The sequence below is a fragment of the Musa acuminata genome, chromosome BXJ1-11 (assembly GCF_036884655.1).
Source record: "Musa acuminata AAA Group cultivar baxijiao chromosome BXJ1-11, Cavendish_Baxijiao_AAA, whole genome shotgun sequence".
In the NCBI taxonomy this organism is placed as follows: domain Eukaryota; kingdom Viridiplantae; phylum Streptophyta; class Magnoliopsida; order Zingiberales; family Musaceae; genus Musa; species Musa acuminata.
Window position 1 is genome coordinate 7,458,978 of NC_088337.1, and position 22,027 is coordinate 7,481,004.

The window sequence follows — 22,027 nt, forward strand, 5'->3', positions numbered from 1 at the left end:
CAAAATTTTGAGGTGCAATGAACACAAAACATTAACTTCACATAAATTTGTCCACTAGCAACAAATCAAATATATGAAAGCTTCATGAAAGAAACCAGAAAGTTTGAAACAGCTTCATGGACCAAAATAAATTAGCAGTCCTTTTAAGAAAAGGAAGTCTTAGCTGTTTGATTAAATTGGGCAAATGAAAATATCAGGAAAAAGAAAAGGTAAAAATGTAGTCAAGCTAGAGAGAGAAAGAGAGCAGAAAAAGGTGATGAATGAATGGTATTGAAGGGAACAAAAGGTGAGAGAGAGAGATAGAGAGAGCCTGCATACTTTTCTTTTGCCCTTTCCATTTATTTGGCCATGCTCACATAATTAATGCTCTAAACACATCCCTTGATATTGGTCAAACACCAAACTCATCTGATGCATTTGGTGCCACGAGCAGAGGATCGAATACTGGCCTCCCATGGCCATAAAGGTAAGCCATGGCTCGGAATCCCCATTGCCATACCTACGTGGAGCTCCTCCCCTTGTTCCTCCGTTAAACCCAGAGGTAGGTTAGGAAGGAAGTCGCAGAGAGAGGAGGAGGAGGTGGACGAAGACGACGAGAGTAAGCAGAGCATTCGAACAGGGCAGAGGGAGATGTCCGAGCTCGGGGACGCCGCAATCAAACTCTTCGGCAAGATCATCACTCTGCAGTGCGGCGGAGACGAGGAGAAGGCACTGCAATCGAAGGTCTTCTCGTTGAATCGGCTACTTATATGGGTATGCATTCGTCTCTCTCTCGAGAACAGAGATGATCATTGCGTCTCCTTCCAATTTCAGGATTTTCGAGAGGAAGAGAATGCTCCTGAATCATCGGACTCGCAGGAAACTAACGAGCACGAATCGACGAGGAACTCGACGCCCGAAGAACGACCAAGTGATGCAGGGGGTTGGAAGGAGAAGGCGGCGAGGAAGCCGGAGAAGATCCTTCCTTGTCCTCGGTGCAGAAGCTCCGACACCAAGTTCTGCTACTACAACAACTACAACGTCAACCAGCCGCGGCACTTCTGCAGAAACTGCCAAAGGTACTGGACCGCCGGTGGCGCCATGCGGAACGTCCCCGTCAGTGCCGGCCGACGCAAGAACAGGAACACCTCTCACGATCGGCACGTCGTGCTCCGCTTTGGCTCCGACGCCGCCGGAAACAATGGCGATGAGCAATCCAGTAAGGAGTCGGAGGGGACGGCAAGCTTTCCAGTTCCGTTCTACCCCGCTGTAGCTCAATGGAGTTGCACCGTTCCGCCTGGAGCTTGGAGCACCCCATGGCTGTCCCCTGTAGAGTCGTCTTCTCCGGAAAGCAGTTCTCCCACCATGCGCAAGCGCTCGAGGATGGATGATCCTGAGGAAGCCGCGAGGAGCTCGGTTCTCAAGGCCTTCCAGCGCAAGGTGGACGTCAAGGATCATGGAATGGAGGCACCATTGCTGCTGCATGTCAACCCTGCAGCTCTCTCACGATCTCTCAGCTTCCAGGAGAGCTCCAAGAGGAGTGCTGCAGTAGGAGAAAGAAGAAGTGGTCTCTACTGATGTAGGAGGTGGAATGGTTAGTCTTCACTTGGATTATGAGAGGAAGGAAGACATCAGCCGAAAGGAATGAGAGTTTTGCTTTGATTCGTTACTGATTTCTGCATCTTATGAGACGGAATGAGATCTAATTCTTTTGAGGGCCAAAAGCTTCAGGCATGAGAGTGGAAATTACTGTTACATCCTCTAATTAACAATGTTGAGCATTTCGATTCGTATACTTTAAAGATTATATTGATATCGAAATATTTAACCTAATTTCTCTTCACAAATTCTAAAAAATATTACACAAGCTATCATGTGCAGAAATAATGCTAAAAAAAGGATAAAAAATTTTTGATCGATAGCCATCCACCCTACGTGAAACTAAAAATGTTAGATGGTGTAGAAAGAAATAAAATGATGCAAGAGATGAGGATCGTCACCGACGCCATATTAGGGTAGGCTATCCAAGAGAATAGCGAAACAAAAGAAATGAGGCAATAGAGGAAATGAGGATCACCACTAACACCGTCGTTTGATAAACCATCCGAGAGGATAATGAAGCTAAAGGCGAGGACGAAATGGGAGGGAGGATGACGAAGCTTTCACGGAAGTTATCCTTTTGTGAAATTAATATCTTTGGACGATCGAAATTATCTTTTATCCCTTTTTAGCATCATTTCTATACGTGACAATACGTGAAAATTAGTTATTTTATTATTTGTATGTAATAAATCATGAACATCGGCAAATTAAAAGGTTTAGCTAAAGTGTAAAACTAAACATAATTATTTTGGATAAATTTATTTTTGTAATCATCTCAATACATTGAGCCTTGTAAAAAAAAAAAATTCCTGAGGTAGCAATTTGTTATTCACTCAAATTAGTGATTCATATAATTATGCATTCATAATTTACTAATATGTAGTTCTTCTAACATATCATCTTATCTTTTTTATTAGGCATAAGATAGATTATGCAGTGTTCCAATCAGAGAAATGTATAGAAAATGATAATTAAAGCATACAATCAAGTGGGTTTTTATCTTATTTTATACTCAACCATATACATACCAAAGACAAGAGTTGACCTTATTATATGTTTCAGCCTCTATATTTTGTGTCCTCAAGCACAAGTATTTTTCTCTTATGAGTCAAACATAAGATGTTTGCATCCTCTAAATTTCATGTATCTATATTCTATGGATCAGCCCGTGAGGCCCAATCCGTGAAGGCAAGATCTCTGAGCTTATGGGGCCCATCCACATAAATCTCGGAAAAGATCTCTGAGCTTCGGCTGTTAACTTCAAGAATCTATGTTCATTCTCATCCACCTTGTCAGATCGAGGAATGGCCAAACCAAGATTGGAACCTTAGCTATCAAGATTCGGATGATTCCAATTTTGAGAATATAGCACATATGATGTGAAAGATTCTGGGTTTTTTTTTTTTTTTTTTTTTCTCTTTTTCCTCCTAATCTTCTATTAGATTCACAACCATAAATAATTTTTTTTTTGAAAGAATTATATTGGAATAATATTTAGTGAGCTGTGTGTTCCAAAATAGTATATATTATGACTGGATATGTTACAGCAACTCGACTGCATTGCTAAACGAATGAATCCCAACATCCGCTTGGGATTCTAATTGTTGTGTGGGATGTTACATTCGAGACATCGCCATGGAAGGATATCAAACTTGCATAGTGATTCAGGCTAAGGTATGTTTCATAGGGGGCCGATGTTAAACTGTGTGTCACTGATATCATATCCGGCCGGACATCTCGTACTCACGTTCCTGTGCTCGCATGGCCCGCATGTTGCTCTACACATTGATTGTATCCTTGTATGCGTCTTCTCGCTCACCTTTTCCATCTCAAAATGGAACATGATTGACGAGGTCTCGATCGCAGTGGTCCATCACAGTCTTGACCTTTTGTCCAAGCTCGGTCCTTGTCACAGTGATCAGTGGTACCACGTTGTCCCCATCGAGCTTGCATGGACCAGAGGATTGCGTGGAAAGAACAGGAGGGAGAGAGCGAGAGATCAACCGTGATGTTTGGCACATCGAGAGATCGAGTCACGCATGGAAAGAGTTTCCATAAAGGAAATGGGGAATCTCTGTACATCTTGCGACTCCTCCGGTGGTCTCTCCATCGACCAGTGTCATATCGGTATGTTGTGTCTGTTTCGCCCTACCGTGATCGTGAGTCTAATGTTTTTACATTGCTGAGATGAAGAAGATGTGCAGCGTTTGGTTTGGGGGGGGGTAATCATGCGGCATCGTGATGAACAGTGACGGGTTTTCCAGACGTGTCCCTCAGGTTCCTACTTAAGGATGTTTCCTGCAGACAACAGGGACGAGGGAGAGGGTGGCAGGTCCCGGCGGAGCAGTGTGGAGGTGGTGCAGAAAGATAACTAAGAACGCTTTCTTCGACGTCGACTTCACAGCATGAAGCTGCTTGGAAGAAACAAGAGAAGTATGATTAGAGTCAACTGTTGGACATGGTGTGCAGTTTGCGTTCCTGTTCCACAACTAAGCATTAGTTGTTCTCACATGGCTTGTCATCGGCAACCTCCACACTGCTAACCCCAAACCAGAGCCATTAAGTGCCGGCCGTGGATCGAAGTAATTGAATTCGTAACTTAGAACAACAAGAACCGGATGGAATACGAAGAAAGAATTTTTTTTTATTTTTTTTATTTTTTTGATCTTGTCGAGAGGATGAATCTTGATACGATGAAAAGATTGTTCATCTCTAATCCTTCTTCAATTATAGAAATAAGATTATTTAAGTCAGGAACTAAATTGGAGAGTAAATACATGTTACATGCATGCATAAATTGCAGGTTTGTTTCTATGTAATTCTTGGCAGCGGATGTGCCTTTCATCTCCCACAAACTCAATAACAGTTCTTTACCGAATACAATCTGCCAAACAAAGTTTCACTAATGGCATAGGTGTTTACTGAGAAACCCACCAGAACATGAACATTTTTCTTTGAGCAATTCATTACCTTGTGCTTAGTGTGCTGAAAGAACAGTTGACATTTCATAACTCATAATTGCTTGTCATGACATGTTGCCATCAGGAAGAAGAAATGTGCCATTTCCATATGCAATGGTTGTGGCCCTTCTGTTCTGGGTTGCATGGAAGAACTCAATAGCCACTGTGCTTGCGTAGAAGTGCAGAAAAGTACTACCAGGAAAAGCTCAGCTTTTCATTTTAAGAATCTCTCTCTCTCTCTCTCTCTCTCTCTCTCTCTCTCTCTCTCTCTTTCTCTCTCTTCATGTGATCAGAAGAACAATTGCTTTTCTTTCCTGCAATCCGAATGGTCGATTGATCTCTTTGCATACGCTGCATCTCTATCGACCATCAGTCTTATGGATCATGGCAAGTGGCTCCCACTCCAAGGAAATCTATGAAAGGTGGTGAGACATTGGTGCTCTCGGTGAATGGTGGTGATTCAGTAGAGGAAACTCTTGATATGTCAGAGTGGTAGCATGTTGCCGTCATCAAGACGGGCGAGGAGTGAAACCTCGAGGAGTCATCTGCTGGTCCACCCCAGAACACACTGTTGTTGCTACAGAACCCCGTGTTACTAGGGACATTGCTTCCTGCAACTGAGCCAACCAAACAAGGGAGAAGATTATTAGTACTAGCCAAAATGTTCTCCCAGCTGATATTGGAGTCACTTATATCATTTATCTTTTCTCTTCAAGAAAACTATACTTGATAGGAGTTGCTGGCTGAGAAGTGAAATCATGGGCATCTATCACTAAGAGAGAGAAAAAAAAAAAGGCATAGAAGCATCAGTTTCAGCTTCTCATTTCGAGCCAAGCATATCGATAGGACTTGGCTTCTCATCAATTATTCTCATCTTAAGACAAGGAAATGCTGATGTAGACGATGATGATAGTACTGAGACATAACTCACCTAAAAGGAAATCGTAAGACCCTTCCTCCCCACTGGTGTTCAGTGTGGCTTCCTCCATTCTTTTGAGCCTCCTCTTCCTGCAAGCACTTGACTGCTCCCTGTACTTTCTGGCCATGAGCACATGCCAATGGTTCTTCACGGCGTTGTCAGTTCTACCAGGGAAGAACCTGGCAATCATAGCCCATTTGTTCCCGTACAGTCTGTGAGCAGCCATCAGCTTCTCCTCCTCCTCCTCGCTGAAGGCCCTCCTGTTGATCCTGGGGTCCAACTGGTTGAACCACCTCAGCCGACAGCTCTTCCCTTGAGCCACACCAAGCAAGAAAAGCACAAAGCAGCAGATCAGCACAAGCCATCGCCATAGTTTTGACTAATGCGGAAAAGGCAACTTCCATGGAGCTTACCTGATCTACCATGTAACTTGGCAGCTATGAGCTTCCAGTTCTGGGGGCCATGGAGGGCTACCAGTTCTCTCAGCTTGCAGTCCTCTTCGGGTCTCCAGTGACTCCTAGCACAAAAGCTCGACTGACCACCGCCCTCATTTGCGGTCTCTCCCGATGCGTTGCCTTCTGCAGTGGCTTCAGCGTGGCTGTCACCCACTTCATGTGGTGAACGGCTATCCACCGCAGAAGAAGGATTCATGGAGAGAGAGCTCATGAACAGCATATAAGACTCAGCACAGCACGAGTGTTATATATAGGAGATGGTCACATTGGCTTCTCCACTGTCCCAACAGTTTTAGCAGTTACCTCCTCTTCAACGAGCTTGCAGACTCCGTGGCGCACGTGTGGATGTCCTACTACCGCACGCTCGAGTTGAAGGCCTGAATCCAGCTATATCGATACTTGTCTGTGTCTTCCTTGGAAGCGGTAGGTGTCTGGTAGTAGGAGCTCTGCAGAGGCCTACGCCCACATTTCTTGTCAATGGCACGGCCTGTCTCCTGTTTCAGAAAACCTCAACTGGGACAATATATTTGCACGCCAAATATTCATCCCAAGAAATTTACCGTCCCATGTGGTTCTCTCGTAAAGCTGACCTGTCTATCCACAGCAGCAGCAACAACGAGATGCATCTTTCTGCCAGAACAAATAATGGAAGGTACCCTGTGGAAGATAAGTATCGATCAGGTCCACTTCCATTCACCTTTCATGTTCTTTCCCTTGGTGCAAGCTCCATAAATGACATCTGTTGTATATGGATGATCAGGAGCTCCAATCATGTCCAGAAATTAAAAGGAGGCACCATTTCTTTCTCCTGCCCCTTTACCTTTGTTATATTGTGTACTTTGTTAGAAAAAGTCCCAAGTACCCACCAAGAAACTCGAATGCATCCTTTTCCTTCCAAAACCCTAGCAGTCACTTGTAAGTTGTCAATCCATGTGTGTTGCTTATCAAATGTAAAGCAACCTTGCAAACATTGTACTTGCTTGTTAGTAGTTAACAATATTCCCATCAGTGCAGCTTAGCCAAGAACTGGTGACATTTTCAACCATGGCCCAAGCAACAGCCTGCGTGACAATAACTTGACTCTTGATTCCAAATCCCTGCTTCTTCCTCTTCAGTTGCTTCAGTAACCTGGAGCACCAAGTTTTGCATTCTGGAGCCTAAAACTGTACATGGATTGTCAACAGTGGAAAGCATTGAAAGGTTGTACGGTGTCAATATATCCGGAAAGGAACACTACAACAATAGCCAGCTGAAGAAAACAAAAACTTACAGCTTAACAAGTCCATGATGGAGCATTGACTGTAGAATTATAGGAAGAAGACACAAATTTGTGGAAGGATTTTGGAGCTCGAGCAAACGAAGCCAAATGTACATCTGTTTAGGCTGCACAAACCTATGCCGAACAGTAAATGTACAAGGCTTCCATGCAGAAGTTGGCAAAACGTAGGCCACAGTTGATGGAGAAGCCTGCATTGCAGCATGCATGGGAGCACAAAAGATCATACATCCAGTAACAACCACAACACCAATTAAAATTCACTGTTACATCTCTGTTTTCTTTTTTTTTCAAAAAATAATAAAGAAGTGTAATCCTAAACAGAAAATGATCAGTTTCAAATACTTAGGACCACCTTCACAAGAATTTGAACTTCACAACATATTGTTTATCTGAATTTATCAGTTGTCTATTTGTTTTCTCTTCTTCGTCCATAACATTTTTTTATATCTGGGCATACTTCAGACCAAGGCTTTCATTTTCATGCATGCAAAATTGTCAGCCTTGGTGTTTAATGTGAAAATGCCTGATTCCAGCAGAACTTGTCACAAGCGATGTTTGAATTAATATCCAGCTAAGAAATGGAAATAGTGATGCAACTTCGCACAATCCACACCACTAATGTGTTAACAGTACAGTTGAATGCGTGGCCGAACAGGAGAAGAATAAGAATGGTCCAGGACTGACATATGAGGTGGAAGTGGCATGCATAGAAGATAACAACCGTGACAAACCTGTTCTTTTGGGTAGAATACTAATTCGTGTGAGCACCTCTCCATCAGTTATGCTTCCATGCTAACAAACTTTCAAGTAATGATGTTGTAGAGCATTATCACCTACCAAAAACCAAAATATAGAAGCACACATAAGGCCCAGTTAACAGCTTCTGCAATAATTTCACTCAAATCACTTCACTGCTCAAGTCCATAGCAAACTAATACTACTAGGGAAGCATGGTTTTAACAATCCTACCTGTGAGACTTGGCATCACCATCTTTTTAGCCCTGGATCAGATATAAACAGAAGGATGGGAAAAACGTCTCACCGTTTGAAGAACATCAACTGTGACAGCATATTGCATATTCTCTATGGATGCACGAAGCACATTACTCTCAGGCTCCTTCATTTTCGAGTCAGGACCAAGAACAGGCTGAAGATGAATAATCATTAGTTATGAAAACTGACCAGAAACATAATGTGGAAATTTTGAAATGTGGAAACAAACCTGTAAAGTACCCTCCATTGCAGAAGGATTCACAGGAAGGTAATCCGTGCATGATATTGTAAATTTTACAATCCACACCACTAATGTATTAACAGTTGTGTTTCCGTGCTAACATAACTGCACAGTTGCATCAGTATTTACAATATCTAGTATATCAAATTTTACAGTTGTAAATTTTTTTTATGAATATATGCTAAAGTTTTAAAACAAATACAAGATTAATACAATAAAAAAATTAAAGTTCAAAATACATAGAACAGAGTAAAAGTTCTGATTGCTAGCTGCAGACTTGGTCTGCCAAAACTACTGAACAGTCAGTGGCACCATGAATAACTAACGCGTTGTCGAGGAGCCTACAAAGCTCGAGGACAATTTTCTTTATCATTTTTTGTTCATTTGTAATTTACGAATATTGTTTCGTTGCAAGGTTCACACTTTTCATGTTTGATTCTTAACTATATAAAGAAATGAGGGATACATAACATTTTATCATTTTTACATTGGCGTGATATACTTTTTTCATTTGTTTATTTTTTTTATTTTATTTCCTTCGTACAATGTTGCAGCATAATAATGTGATTCAAAAGAGTGTTGAAGATGATTTATACCACCTCGTCGCAGTACATTTGTGCATCATATGTCTCGAGGACTTCGAACAAGGAGAAAAAGAATGTTACCATGCGGTCACCTCTACTACACGGACTATCAGCCCGAAGCTGCCCTACTTGTAGGTTCTACATGTAATATATGTGAAAGTTAATTAGATATTTTGGGCTAAAAGAATTAGATATAGAGACTGCATGTAATTCTTTTAACTATAAGAGATTACATGCAGTCTCTATATCTAATTCTTTTAATCGAAACATCTAATTAACTTTCATATATTTTACGTGAAGAACCTACAAGTAAGATAGTTTCAGGCTTCGACGACGTCCCACCACCTGCAAAAGCAGTCCATGTGATAGAGGTGACCACATGGTAACATTCTTATTTCTCCTTGTTCGAAGTCCTCGAAACATATGATGCACAAAGTACCCCGAGATAAGGTAGTATAAATCATCTGTTGCACTCCTCGAATCACATCATTATGCTACAACCATGCACGAAGGAAATAAAATTAAAAAAATTAAATAAATGAAAAAACTAAGAAAAAAAGTAAATCATGCCATTGTGAAAATGATAGAATGTTATGTATCACTTCTTTATTTATACAGTTATGAAACAAACATGAGAAATATGAACCTTGCAACAGAACAATATTTATAAATTATAAATAAATAAAAAATGATAAAAAAATTATCGTTGAGCTTTGCAGGCTCCTTAGCGACACGTCAGTTATTCATTGTGCCACTGACGACCCAATAACTTTGGTAGATCAAATCTACAACTAGCAATCACAATTTTCACTTTGTTCAATGTATTTTAGACTTTAATTTTTTATTGTGTCAATCTTTTATTTGTTTTAAAACTTTAGCATATATTCATGGAAAAATTTACAACTATAAAATTTGATATGATGCTAGATATCTTATAATCCATATAAGCACCTCTCCATCAGTTATGTTTCCATGCTAACAAGCTTTCAAGTAATGATGTAGTAGAGCATTACCAATTACCAAAAACCAAAATATAGAAGCACACATATGTCCTAGTAAACAGCTTCTGCAATAATTTCACTCTAATCACTTCACCGTTCAAGTCCATAGGCAATTAATACCACTAGGGAAGCATGGTCTTAGCAGTCCTATCTGCGACTTGGCTTCACCATCTTTTTAGCCCTGGACCAGATATATAGGTCTGGTGGACCTGAATGGAGACAGTTATTAGAAATCGTGGAACCAACCATATGGTTTTGTCTTTCACCTCCACAAAAGTGGTCTGGAATAGAGGATGAATGGGCTCTGACATGAAAGGACACAGGATCGAGAAGCTGCAGTGGCAGAAACATGACATTTATATAGGCTCATACTAACTGCCATGTGAATTGGAGGAACTGGTAAAGGATGAAAGCCCTAGACTTCCATGGAGAACCAAAGAAAAGTCAGTCCAAATTGTAGCATAAAAGCAGATGAATATATCCTTTGTACTCATGACATTGCAGTTGAGGCACCTCCACTAACCATGATGAGATCAGGGTGCAGATGATGAATCTGGTAATTCAGCCCAAAAGGTCCATGTAGAATCAGAGCAAAGTCAGTCTAAATTGTAGTACAAAAGTAGATGAACATATTCTTTGTACTCATGACACTACAGTTCAGATACCTTCACTAATCATGATGAGACCAGGGGTCCAGAAGCATAATCTGGTAATTCACTGAAACAACTCTCTAGTTGATGATATCAGAACATATTTCACTAACATCACTGGTTTGTCAGATGGTATGTATCCGGATCCCTAAAGATTCTTTAGGTTCCAGATTCAAATTCTCATTATGGAACCTCATGCGCCCATTGCTTCTTAACCCTTGTGACAGTTTCTTTTCCATCATCTAGGATCTAATCCATCATGTTGTGCCTTAAAAGAAAAAGGAAAGAAAATACATAAACACAATACAAACTTACATGGTTAGTATAAGCACATATATATGCTCTTATGTTGTATTTGATATGCTCATGCAAAGTTGCAAAAGTAAAATGTTATCAGTTAGCCAACTAATTCTTGAATTACAACAAAAATAACCAAAAACACATCTTTCGTCCATTTCTTTCCCTCTTACTATTTAGAAAGTCTAGAAACCTAGAGGGGAAAAAAAAATCACATCAGGCGGATTAACTACAAATACTCATGTACTTGGAAAACACCAACAAGCTTATGTTTCAAGCACCTGCAAAATAACAGTATAAGAAAGAAAAAGAAACATGCTAATGAAAGCTCAATATCAACATGCCCATTCACCATCCCAGCCAACTAAATGTCAATCAAACAATAAAGTGAGACTAGAATGCTCAGCAGCCCACGTGACTAGAAAGCTGGTTTAACATAATTTAGTGCAAACGAAAGCGAACACTTGTTAGGACCGTTTCGGCACTAAGAGGGGCGGGTGAATTAATGTTTTCGATAAAATCGTCAGTTTTGAAAAACTTTCGTTCGATGCAAAAATCGTATCGGAAATATGCTTGACTTGGAGTAAGTGAACTAAGCAATTAACTCAGAGAGTAATAGCAATGAAAAGCAGAATGTAAATACAAACCGAGTTTATAGTGGTTCGGTCGTCGTGACCTACGTCCACTCCCGATTCCTCTTCTGTCGAGGCCATCGACGTACACTAATGATCTTCTTTCAATTGGCAAAGACCAACTGCCCTCTTACAACTCTTTCTTCTTTTCACAGGTTTAGGAGATAACCTTTACAAGTCTCACACCTCCCTTAGAATAATTACAAAACTTAAGGAAGAGGAGGAAGACACTTAGCACTTTTTCAAGACTTTTACAACTCAAAATCTCAAGACTTTTGTTCTCAATTTCATGCATTGGCAAGCAGGAAAGTGTAGAGTATTTATAAGCTCCAAATGACTTCAAAATGGAGCTAAAAAGTGTTTCATCCTGGGTTTCCGGGGTACTGGCGATACCACCGCTAGTTCTGGGCGGTACCACCGCCTGCTCCCCTGACAACTGGCGCTACTACCGCTAGTCTGAGCGGTACGACCGCCTGACAAAGCCTCGAAGACTGGGCTCTGGCGGTACCACCGCCTGACGGTATTAATTGCCGACGGTACCACCGCCCAGACAAGTTCTGAGAGGCCGAGCCTCAGGCAGTTCCACCGCCTGACGTGGCTCCGGGTCACTGAATGGGCCAAACAGCAGGCTCAATTCAACCCTAATTCATGCCCAGTTGGCCCCTAATTGAGTTAATAGGGTTACACCCAAACCTACCTCAAATTAAGACCTAACTACGATGATTAAGACTTAAACAATAACAAAACAAGAAGCTAAGTTGTCCGGCACATCATTTGTTCATTCGAACTCTTGACGAACCTCCGACGCATCGTCTGAACCTTCGACGTATCGCCTGATCCATCGACATATTGACTCCCACAACATCCAATCATAATGCAACATCCGATTCTTCCGACTCGATGCTCGTTTTTTGACTCCAGCCCAACGTCTGATTCTTCTTACTTCAATTGTTTTGCCTTTTCATTATCGTGGTTAGTCCTGCATCATTTTTCTCAAAACATGGATTAGATCATAAACTCATCAATTGATTTCATCATCAAAATCCGAGATTCAACAACACCAAGACAAACTTGCAAAGCAAAATGAATAGAAATTTCCATAAAGAAATGTGACAAATGCATCCTCAAATTTGCTTGATTTTCCTTTTCCAAAGAATGCCATATATCTCCCTACATCATTTCCTGACTCTGTATCTAATTGTCCTTATGATCGTCCAAACATGCTGCGGAGTTTCAAACACCTTAGTGTCTCTCCTGGACATAAGTTTGCTAATATAGATGCCTAAGTTTATATATCTACTAACTTTCTTTTTAAACTCGATGTTAAAAGAAATTGTCATACTTACCTATGCTGAAAGCACTCTATATTGAGAATTTGAATTCATTAAAGAAGCCATGGTTGGGGTGACAAGATAACATAGTCATGAGCAAACATCAAAATGCACAATTAAAAGAACAAAAATGAGTCTAGGTTGCAGCTTAAATCTGAGGTACTCTTCAATTTGGTCTCTTGCATAGGAAGTGGTGTCAATTGATGATTCTAAAAACTACCAGAGGGCCTACCGATAGATGAGACAGAACCATCAGAGGCAGCAAAGTGATGGCTCTCAAGGGATTCACCTCTCTCTCTCTACTCCTGCTACTTGTACTATGCGATGAAGGAAATGATCCATTACATGCAATTCTACCATCACCATGAGACCCAAAAGAGACAATACTTGTGATCAGAAACCGAAGTCCCATCTTGTCAACAAGAGCAGCGAGAAGCTTGAGTTCGTTGGCAAAAATGGCTCGTTGGATTGAGGCCCTACATGCAATTACCTAAAAGGCCCCTCAGAAATCAATATTCTCTGCTTCTTGTCCATTTACAGCAAACAGAAGCAGAAGAGGGTGATATCAAAATAGCCTCTTGAAATTGCAACACGTAGAAATGAAGCAATCAAAACCCTCGATGTTGGCTGCTCTAACGCCAACACCAACAACTGCAGCTTAGCAACCAAAGAAATGGTGCAGTTTCCTGGATATATCCAAAATCAAGAAGAGAGGGACAAAGAATAATCCTAGACATACCCCGAAAGATTAATCTAGCATAAACAGGAACTCGAAACCAACCAAACAGATGAAAACGAAGACATTAACAGAAACCCCTTATGCCGATCTCGATTCTTTGAGTTCCCTAAGCTCTAACAAAAATTCAAAATCAAGTAATCTATACAAGTCCAGAAAACATCAAAATCAGTATATATATATATATATATGTATATATATATATATGTATATATATATATATGTATATATATATATATGTATATATATATATATGTATATATATATATATATACTTTTTTCCATTCTGAGGGGAAGAACTTACACAGGATGTCGACGGAGAGAATGGAGCAGTGAAGGAGTGAGACAGCGAACGGAATCGGAATTAGTAGGGGAACAGAAACGAATCGCGTGGGAGTATATAAACAGCGCCAGGTTCGGAATGGGATGGAGGGCAAAAGAAATATTCTTCCACTAATACCCTCCAAGGAAGGGTGAAATACCAGTAATATAATAATTTATGGTATAAAAATTAATAATTATTTGATAATAGATTTTGTTGTAAACAAAATTGATTAATTAATATCGTATTAAATGCGTCATTCAACTTCAAGACATTACTTCATAATAACGAATGTCATGGGGAGAGCATATGGTAAATTGCTTGAGGTGGATTTGAGGGTGAGGAGGCGCCATTTATTATTGATTAGAATAACTTTCTCTTTATCATCAACAACCGTATAATTGTGCAGTTTGCATCTCAACATTAATGTATGTGATTACCAGTGATCACATACAAACACCTGACCAAACACCAATTAAATTAGCGAGGATGCCGATAACACTTGCATCTCAACTTCATCATCAGCATTTCAAATATTTTTTACTAACCTTTCCCTAAACCCAAGTGTTTGATAAAGTAGAACGAAAAAGCGCTTGTCATTGAGCTAACAGCAATTAGTCAAGCTAACAGAGAAGTTACTAGGATGACCGTTGAGCTAATTTTGCAAGGGCATTAGTTCGTTTTTGGTGATGATTACCAGAATTTTTCAGTCATCGCGGGCGAACGCTCTGCGAGCAAGAAAGATATCAATCTAAACAACTCTTCCATCAGGAGAGAACATGGGGCGGCCATCTAACAAACAATTGGTTTCACTGGAGGAATTTGCACGACCTTGAACATGTTGTTCAAGCCATTTAATGTGTGCAATCTAAAGGACGTCCTCTTGCAAGAGGAACCAAACCACTGTGTACTATATATACCATTGCTGAAAACCACATTAAAAGATTTGGACCCATTTAGCTCAGAACAATCTAGTGCAATCAAATAACAAAGTTGCAGAATCTCCAAACAGTGGGTTGAGACAGCAGAACAAAATAGGGAGTGCCAGGGTGGATTTAACTGAGTAGCAAACTTAGAAATACCTAGGAGGATGTCCGATGAATGGTGCGCCCCTGGCCGCAGCAGGCCTTGGCTGAATACCATACTGGGGCATCTGTTGTGAAGCTTGGACATAACCAGCTGATGCAGTGGGACGGGCAGCTGAGGCTGGGTACGGTGCACCAGCAGATGGACCAAATGGCTGGCCGGGGAACGTCCCACCCATCGACGCATAGTTGGCCTTATTTGGATCCCAAGAAGGCATCTGTCTGTTTGGAAATGCCTGTTGCATGCCCACGTTGCTAACAAAGGTTCCTGCCACATGAGGATTAGCTTGCAAACCAGTGGAAACAATAGTCATGGAGGAACCTTGTGGCGCTGCAAGTATCCCTGTGTCAGCAACCGTGTAGTCCCTGCTCTTGTCACTATATGCCTGAAAGTAATGCACATAGAAAGTTCATGTTAACATTAGAGAAGAATAGAATATGAGATTATGTCGTATGGATTAATGGCGGAGAACAAAGGGTGTTTGCTGATGGTACAAAGATTAAATATGATAAATTGATTTTACAAGGAACCGAACATTCTATAAGCAATCTAGTTTGGAAGATACGACAAGTAACAAATAAAGAAACCATATTAATGTTTTCATATTTTGTTTCTGGACTTCCCAAAAGGAAATGAATAAATATTACACAAATGTCTCAATTTCCAAGTTTCTTGCTTGATAGAGCAAATTGAATGAAATAAGAGCCAAAGAGAGTCTTTAAATGATATCCTCAGTTTTTTACTCTATATAACCCATAAACATTATAGATGTACCTTCACGTTGAGATCCGTATGACGAGAGTATGACAGATGAAGCTTACAATAGCCACCATCATAAATGCAATGTCCCTCCAAAGCCTCTTTGGCAACTGTTGCAGTGGTCACATCTGATAAAAAATGAAAAGTGATATCAATTTCTCTAGCAGACAAATCCTTCTGCTATTTTCAGGAAGTCACAGCATTTAAGTGTTAAAGTGAAACTACATGCTTGATGTCCAAGGTGAATTCAAGCATAGAGAGAGAGGATGCAAGATTAGTACGGTTCATAAATAAAATCAGAAGCTAAACTAAAGATTACAAAAAGCACAAAGGTGAAATCAAACCTCGAGGGACGAGGACACCATAAGATGAATATGGTCCATATCTAGAATCAGAACATAAACTACGACATAAACAGAGCATAGTATCCAAAAGAAGGGAGAATTTTTAAAAAGGATATGGATGAATTAACCAACAAGCATGGTTATTTTTAATGTGATAATAACTTGGTAACTCATGCGATAGGGAAAAGTGATCCTATCTAGTGAGAAGAGAATGGGCAAACAAAAACTTCAAAACAATCATAGAAGACTTTTTTTCAACTATTGTTAATTGTCACATCCTTTCACAAAAGAACTAAGGAATTTCAGGTCCATTCATCTCCTACCATAGCTTCCTACGGCATCTTCCAGCTTATAGTGAACAACCACAAACTCCAAACTAGTTGTCTATAAGATAAGCTATCTTGACTGCATACACTCAGCAGGTTCCTGACATACATCTAAGTCATCACCATCTTCCACACAGTCGTAAACCATGAAAAGTGTTCCAACTCTATCCAATATGGGATTAGGCATCCTCAACCGACTCTATCCTCACCATTTGAGAGTCTAAGACCTCTTCGCTCCATCCATCTCAAACTCCCACAACCAGTATAATTAGCAAGAAAACGTCCTTTTTTTCATTTTTCTTTCCTGTTAAAATTGCCAGCAGCCTCTGCATCACATGCCCCGCTTTCTATATTTCAGTATTGACCCTATTTCCACCTCTACTCCAGCTCCTAAAGTATCCATTGCTGCACTACCCAATAGGTGCGAGAGGATGGTGATGGTTATTCCATATAAACTCCTACAAGATCAAAGGGCCAAAGGGCAAAAGAAACTAGACCATGTTTTGCCATATTTATCTGATCTGGATTACAAACAGACACAGTCAACTCAATTCTCGCCCAGATCAATAGATCACCAGAAAAATCATTCAAAGTCAGCCAGGAGAAACTAATTCAAACCATTCGAGCCCAAAATAGGTAATCATGGAGAGGCAAGAGAGAAGCAGCTACCAGTGTCATCAACAACCAGCAAAAGTGCAAGAACATAACAGAATTGAACATAAGTCCAGTGCCACCGCCACTGCACCCGGAGATGAGAAACAGCAAGGAGAGAAGACAAAGAGGGGGACATGGAAGTGACTTCTGTGACTTAAGCACAACTCCTTTGATTCTGTATTTTCAGATTTTTGACTATGCAATATTTCAAAAAAAAACACACATAAATTTGATGGGTAAGCAAAATATTTCAGGACATATTCTTTTATTATTTATAATTTACCTTTATGTTATAAGAAAAAGCAAGTTTTGCTTTTGTTATCTAAAATTTAGAACATGAACAAGTCCACTCGATCCCCATGGTCTCAAACGGCTCAAATCTTGCTTCATACCAGTCGAGAGCTCATAGGAAGTACAGGGAATATGAAGCTGATCCCAATCATAGGAACCTTTGATATGAAGAAAAAACAAGTAAACAAAACAGGTCTTCAAAGATAAAAACAGAAAAATTTGGAGCTGATGTTTCGAAGGCGAGAAAATTTGAAGTCAATTGAAAGAACTACTGAAGTATGCAGCACACTAGAGGAAGTAGAAATCCATAGTTTAGGAATTTTGAGAACGAAAAAAAAGAAAATTTTGAGAGACGATAAAAGGGAAAAAAGATATAGGTATTGGAAATCCAGAGGAGAATGGAGAGAAAGGCACATTAACCAAGAGAAAAATTATTCTTTTTTTCAATTCCCAACATCCAACCCTAACAAGGGCCACATAATAACAGTTCATATTATTCTATTCTCATTAGGACTCTTGAAAGAGAAAACATATTAGCATGAAAGGAAAATAACCAAAGAACACAGCCAATTACGGTGATATTAGAGAGTTCGAGCTTTGGCAGTCTAACAAGATTATGTTAAAGTGCCAATATTGAACCAAAATTTTCTTTTTTAGACTCTTGCAAGACTACTGGTAGGCCAATACAGGAAAATATGGATGAAAATAGAAACAAAATGGATGAAAGGGTTAGCTTAAGTCTAACACTTTGAACCTCGACTGCATCTGGTTCTAAGCCAGGGACAGTGGGGGAAATTGGAAATCATAAGGGGTAGTGGAAGTGAAGGCGCTGGAAAGAGGTGTACATTTTTTGTTTAAAGGTCCTGGTGCCAAACATCTCCTACATCTTTAAAATATAAAACCATTTAATAAAGGAACTTTCCTTTTGCAAAACTAAATAAGGGCATATAGTTCAGCAGAAACCTCCTACCTGGATACTGAATTAATGCCTGAGTTCCACCATTTTTCTCAAATATTGCAATTTTCTGGACAGTACCAAAAGCTGAAAACACCTGAATGAAAAGCTCGAGTAAACTTCGCATTGTTATTTGACACATAAAACAGAGCGATAGGAGAAATGTCTCACTGTGTGAAGAACATCAACTGTGACAGCATATTGCATATTCTCTATGGACGCAAGCAGCACATTACTCTCAGGCTCCTTCATTTTCCCGTCAGGACCAAGAACAGGCTGAAGATGAATAATCATTAGTTATGAAAACTCACCACAAACATAATGTGGAAATTTTGAAATGCGGAACCAAACCTGTAAAGTACCCTCGATTGCAGAAGGATTCACAGGAAGGTAAGGGTTAGTGAAATCCCTGCATGATATTATCTAGCATCAGATCAAATTTTACAATTGTAAATTTGTCCATGACTATACGCTAAAGTTTTAAAACAAATAAAAGATTAACACACTAAAAAGTTGAAGTCCAAAATACATAGAACAAAGTGAAAACTGCAAAATATAATATTTGATGGATTGATAAGAGCTTCATTTAGATAGCACGTCATAAAGATAAACGAAAATTACAACAACAATGACAAGCCATAATGTCCCAAAGATTTGTGACAATCTAAATAATGATGATGCAGGTAGGTACAACAGACTTCCAAGAATAAGCAGTGCACATCAATAGAAACAATCTAGGACTTCACATGATACAAATTGAGTGGGAAAGTAAATCACCATACAACTGTTTCAGTTAAGAGATTCCAGACCTCCATCAAACATAAATATATGCCATAAACTGCAAGAATGTGCCGAAGCCAACTGATATAGAACTTTTTAGCCTGATACTTACGATGGTGTTTCACATTGGCCATTGTCATCTAGCTGCTAAAGGTCACAATTAGGACTTTGTTATATAATTTGTCATATACTGTTAAGAAGTATGTCAAGTTAGAGAGACTAACAACAAAACTGTTTCAGATAACATACAAGACCTAACTTGCCTTTGTATTATGCTAAATCTAAATTAGTAAAACATAAACATCCAAGTCTACAAATATTACATGTCCATCATGGTCTAATGGGTCAAAAAAAACAACAAAACAAAAATTGTCCAGTGTGGTTGCGGCATGTAGATACCTGCTCCGATGGGACTGGAATTTGATATTTAAATCTGTATGTGCAGAAAAAGAAATCCGCAAGTGGCAAGATGTAACATGCTCTGGAAGCAAGTACCTGCAGTTCATGAAAACACAATATGCTCAGCAAAAAAGCGGGAATGGTGAGGAGAGAGTGTGACAGAGGGAGAGAATGTATTGCTTCTTCCAAATGTGTTCAACTGACAGAAACTGAGACAACCTTGGGATACTTCTTCCATCCAAGGCATTTCTAGCTTCTGAAGCAGTTGCTGCATCAGTGTACTGGATCAGAGCCTAAGAAAAAAAAGGGAAGCATAACAATGAGTTGCAGTCCTAAATTCATGTCCAGAATAGTGAGCAAAATACACTACCTGAAAACCAGCAGCCTTTTCAAAAGTAGCAATTTTGTGAACATATCCGAATGCAGAGAACACCTGAGAAAGAAGATGAATCAATACTCCTAGAAAATAAAGGAATGATGCTATGGTAATCAAATGACATCAGGTCAGATGGAAAATGAAGCGATCTCATTTGTAAGTGCAGAATGGCACCTGTGGCACAATGGCCTTCATCATGACTCCAGTGGCAACATATATGAGCAAATTTTTACTTAATGATATGAACATCATGCATGGACCAAATTATTACTCGCTGCTTCGACAAAAGAAAGACAAATATAACTATCCTCCTTATGCAGAATAATTAGCAAATTACATCATTAGTAGAAGAAAATCTTGATATCTAACAACATAAAAGAATCATATCAACCAATAAGAAAATATTAAAAGTTTTTGAGAAATCCTAGGGAGTGGAAGTTTAACCTCCAAAAACAGCTTCACACACAAGGTGAGTGTAACCTACAACTTAACGATGATGGGAAAAAGCAGTTAGAGATTAACATTCATCAAACAGTAAGATTCAGAGACTCATAACAAAATAGTCAAAAGAATGAGATAGTAAAACAAACATGGTATCTCTCCGAATGTAGATGCTGATAACGAGATATACTCCGTGTTAAAATGGACCTGGTAACCCATTCAGAGCATGTTACAAGAAGTCAAAGAAGTAAAACAAGATTAGCTTCGAGACATATCACATCAAAAAAAAAAATCCCCTATATCATTTCAACTTTAAGACCATCCAAATTACTAGAACTGCTTAAAGCGTACACAAATTTTTATCTTAAATGCAATGACAAGATTTTAAATTAAAAAAAGTAAGTCACTGGACTCACCAAATGAATAACTTCGATGCTGACATCACCAGCTTCCACGCCCTCTATGGTAACGAGCAAAACATTCCCAACAACCTCACCGGAGGCCTTGTTGTTTACAATTTCTTGCCTGTTTGAATATTGTATGTAAACAGTTTTGCCACGAACTTGTGCAGGTTCAGATGAAGATGCATAATATGAGATCATCGAGATTGCCTGATTAAGTTCCGCCTGAAAGAAGGTGTCAATAACCAGTTTGGGCTATCATGTTCCGAAGACAATGCAATATCTAAATGCTCTTTCTAACAAAGCAACAAATATGTGGAGGGGGAAAGGCAACAAGTACCACAAGAACGACAAGAACCTCATATAAACAGGTAATCTTTATCCTTCTTCTAGAAAAGGAGTGCGAAAACCAAATCAAGAAAAGGAAAACAAAAGCATAAGGAAGAAACTACATATATCTCCTATAATGAAATATGTTATTTCCTACCAAACCGAGTATAGAATGCTTTAGATCAGTTGGAGCTAAAAATGTCAACCAGGCCACTGCGATATCATAATCCCAAGTACAAAAAAGCATGATTATAGCCCACCAGAATATGGCAGCAAGAAAAAATTCTCAAGCATGTCTTGTGGTTCCAACTTTGGCTCATCCCCATCCTTTCGACAACCCATATACCGTGATAGCATTCGATATGATCCATCAAGCACACATCAATTCAGTATCAGAAACCCTTAAAAGCAATCTCAAGTTTGCGATATTCACCGAAACATCCAAGAAATGGATCCAAGAAGACCAGTTTGCGATCTTCACCAAAAGTCTCAAGAAACGCATCGAACAATCAGGCTCCGGCACTTACAAACTCAACAAAGGCCTGGTTGTGATTGGCGCCGACGTTGCATTTGGTGTTGACGATCTTGCCGAAGGGCTTGCAGAGCTCGACTAGTTCCTCCTCCGTGCACTCCCACGGCAGATTCCGGAGGTGGAGCACCTTCGACGGCGTCTGCGTGTACCGGAACTGCGGCTGCCCCGAGGAGGACATCTCCGAGCAAAAGGTTGCGGAGACGCCTCTCCGATCTGCCTCTACGACGATCAGATTTCGACGGACGTCAACACGAAATCGGAGAAATCGGCAGGATTTTCTTTGAGGAATGTCCAGCCAGGTTAGGGCAGGGATCGGGGAAGAAGAACCGATCGATAAAGATATCGAACCTGAGTCGGGGCTTTTATCTGTGT

The 22,027-nt window shown here is 39.9% G+C and overlaps 3 protein-coding genes across 7 annotated transcripts; 1 reads left to right on the plus strand and 2 right to left on the minus strand.

Moving 5' to 3' along the window:
* Positions 1-387: 387 nt before the first annotated feature.
* LOC103970966 (cyclic dof factor 1-like) lies at positions 388-1,774 on the plus strand. The gene is made up of 2 exons (XM_009384874.3): positions 388-723; positions 814-1,774. Exons 1-2 carry the CDS (start codon positions 412-414, stop codon positions 1,555-1,557), a joined length of 1,056 nt encoding a protein of 351 aa, XP_009383149.3. The 5' UTR covers positions 388-411; the 3' UTR covers positions 1,558-1,774.
* Positions 1,775-3,844: 2,070 nt separating this feature from the next.
* On the minus strand, positions 3,845-9,195 carry LOC135597128 (transcription factor CSA-like). 2 transcript variants are annotated; one of them, XM_065089672.1, is made up of 6 exons: positions 8,237-9,195; positions 7,926-8,027; positions 7,186-7,382; positions 5,874-7,078; positions 5,473-5,772; positions 3,845-5,158 (listed from the first exon to the last, which is right to left on the minus strand). In XM_065089672.1, the coding sequence occupies exons 4-6, from the start codon at positions 6,133-6,135 to the stop codon at positions 4,917-4,919; spliced, it is 804 nt and encodes a 267-aa protein (XP_064945744.1). In that variant the 5' UTR covers positions 6,136-7,078; positions 7,186-7,382; positions 7,926-8,027; positions 8,237-9,195; the 3' UTR covers positions 3,845-4,916. The 2 variants fall into 2 exon arrangements, with proteins under 2 accessions (XP_064945744.1, XP_064945746.1); XM_065089674.1 differs by having other exon boundaries at positions 8,164-9,195.
* Positions 9,196-14,918: 5,723 nt separating this feature from the next.
* LOC103970767 (polypyrimidine tract-binding protein homolog 1) lies at positions 14,919-22,027 on the minus strand. 4 transcript variants are annotated; one of them, XM_065089670.1, is made up of 12 exons: positions 21,651-21,765; positions 21,004-21,018; positions 20,809-20,917; positions 20,542-20,599; positions 19,946-20,008; positions 19,795-19,868; positions 19,576-19,671; positions 18,748-18,805; positions 18,568-18,672; positions 18,412-18,493; positions 15,842-15,954; positions 14,919-15,452 (listed from the first exon to the last, which is right to left on the minus strand). In XM_065089670.1, exons 3-12 carry the CDS (start codon positions 20,832-20,834, stop codon positions 15,054-15,056), a joined length of 1,074 nt encoding a protein of 357 aa, XP_064945742.1. In that variant the 5' UTR covers positions 20,835-20,917; positions 21,004-21,018; positions 21,651-21,765; the 3' UTR covers positions 14,919-15,053. The 4 variants fall into 4 exon arrangements, with proteins under 4 accessions (XP_064945742.1, XP_009382955.2, XP_064945741.1 ...); XM_009384680.3 differs by lacking the exon at positions 20,542-20,599 and having other exon boundaries at positions 20,809-21,018; positions 21,651-22,027; XM_065089669.1 differs by lacking the exons at positions 21,004-21,018; positions 21,651-21,765 and having other exon boundaries at positions 20,809-20,973.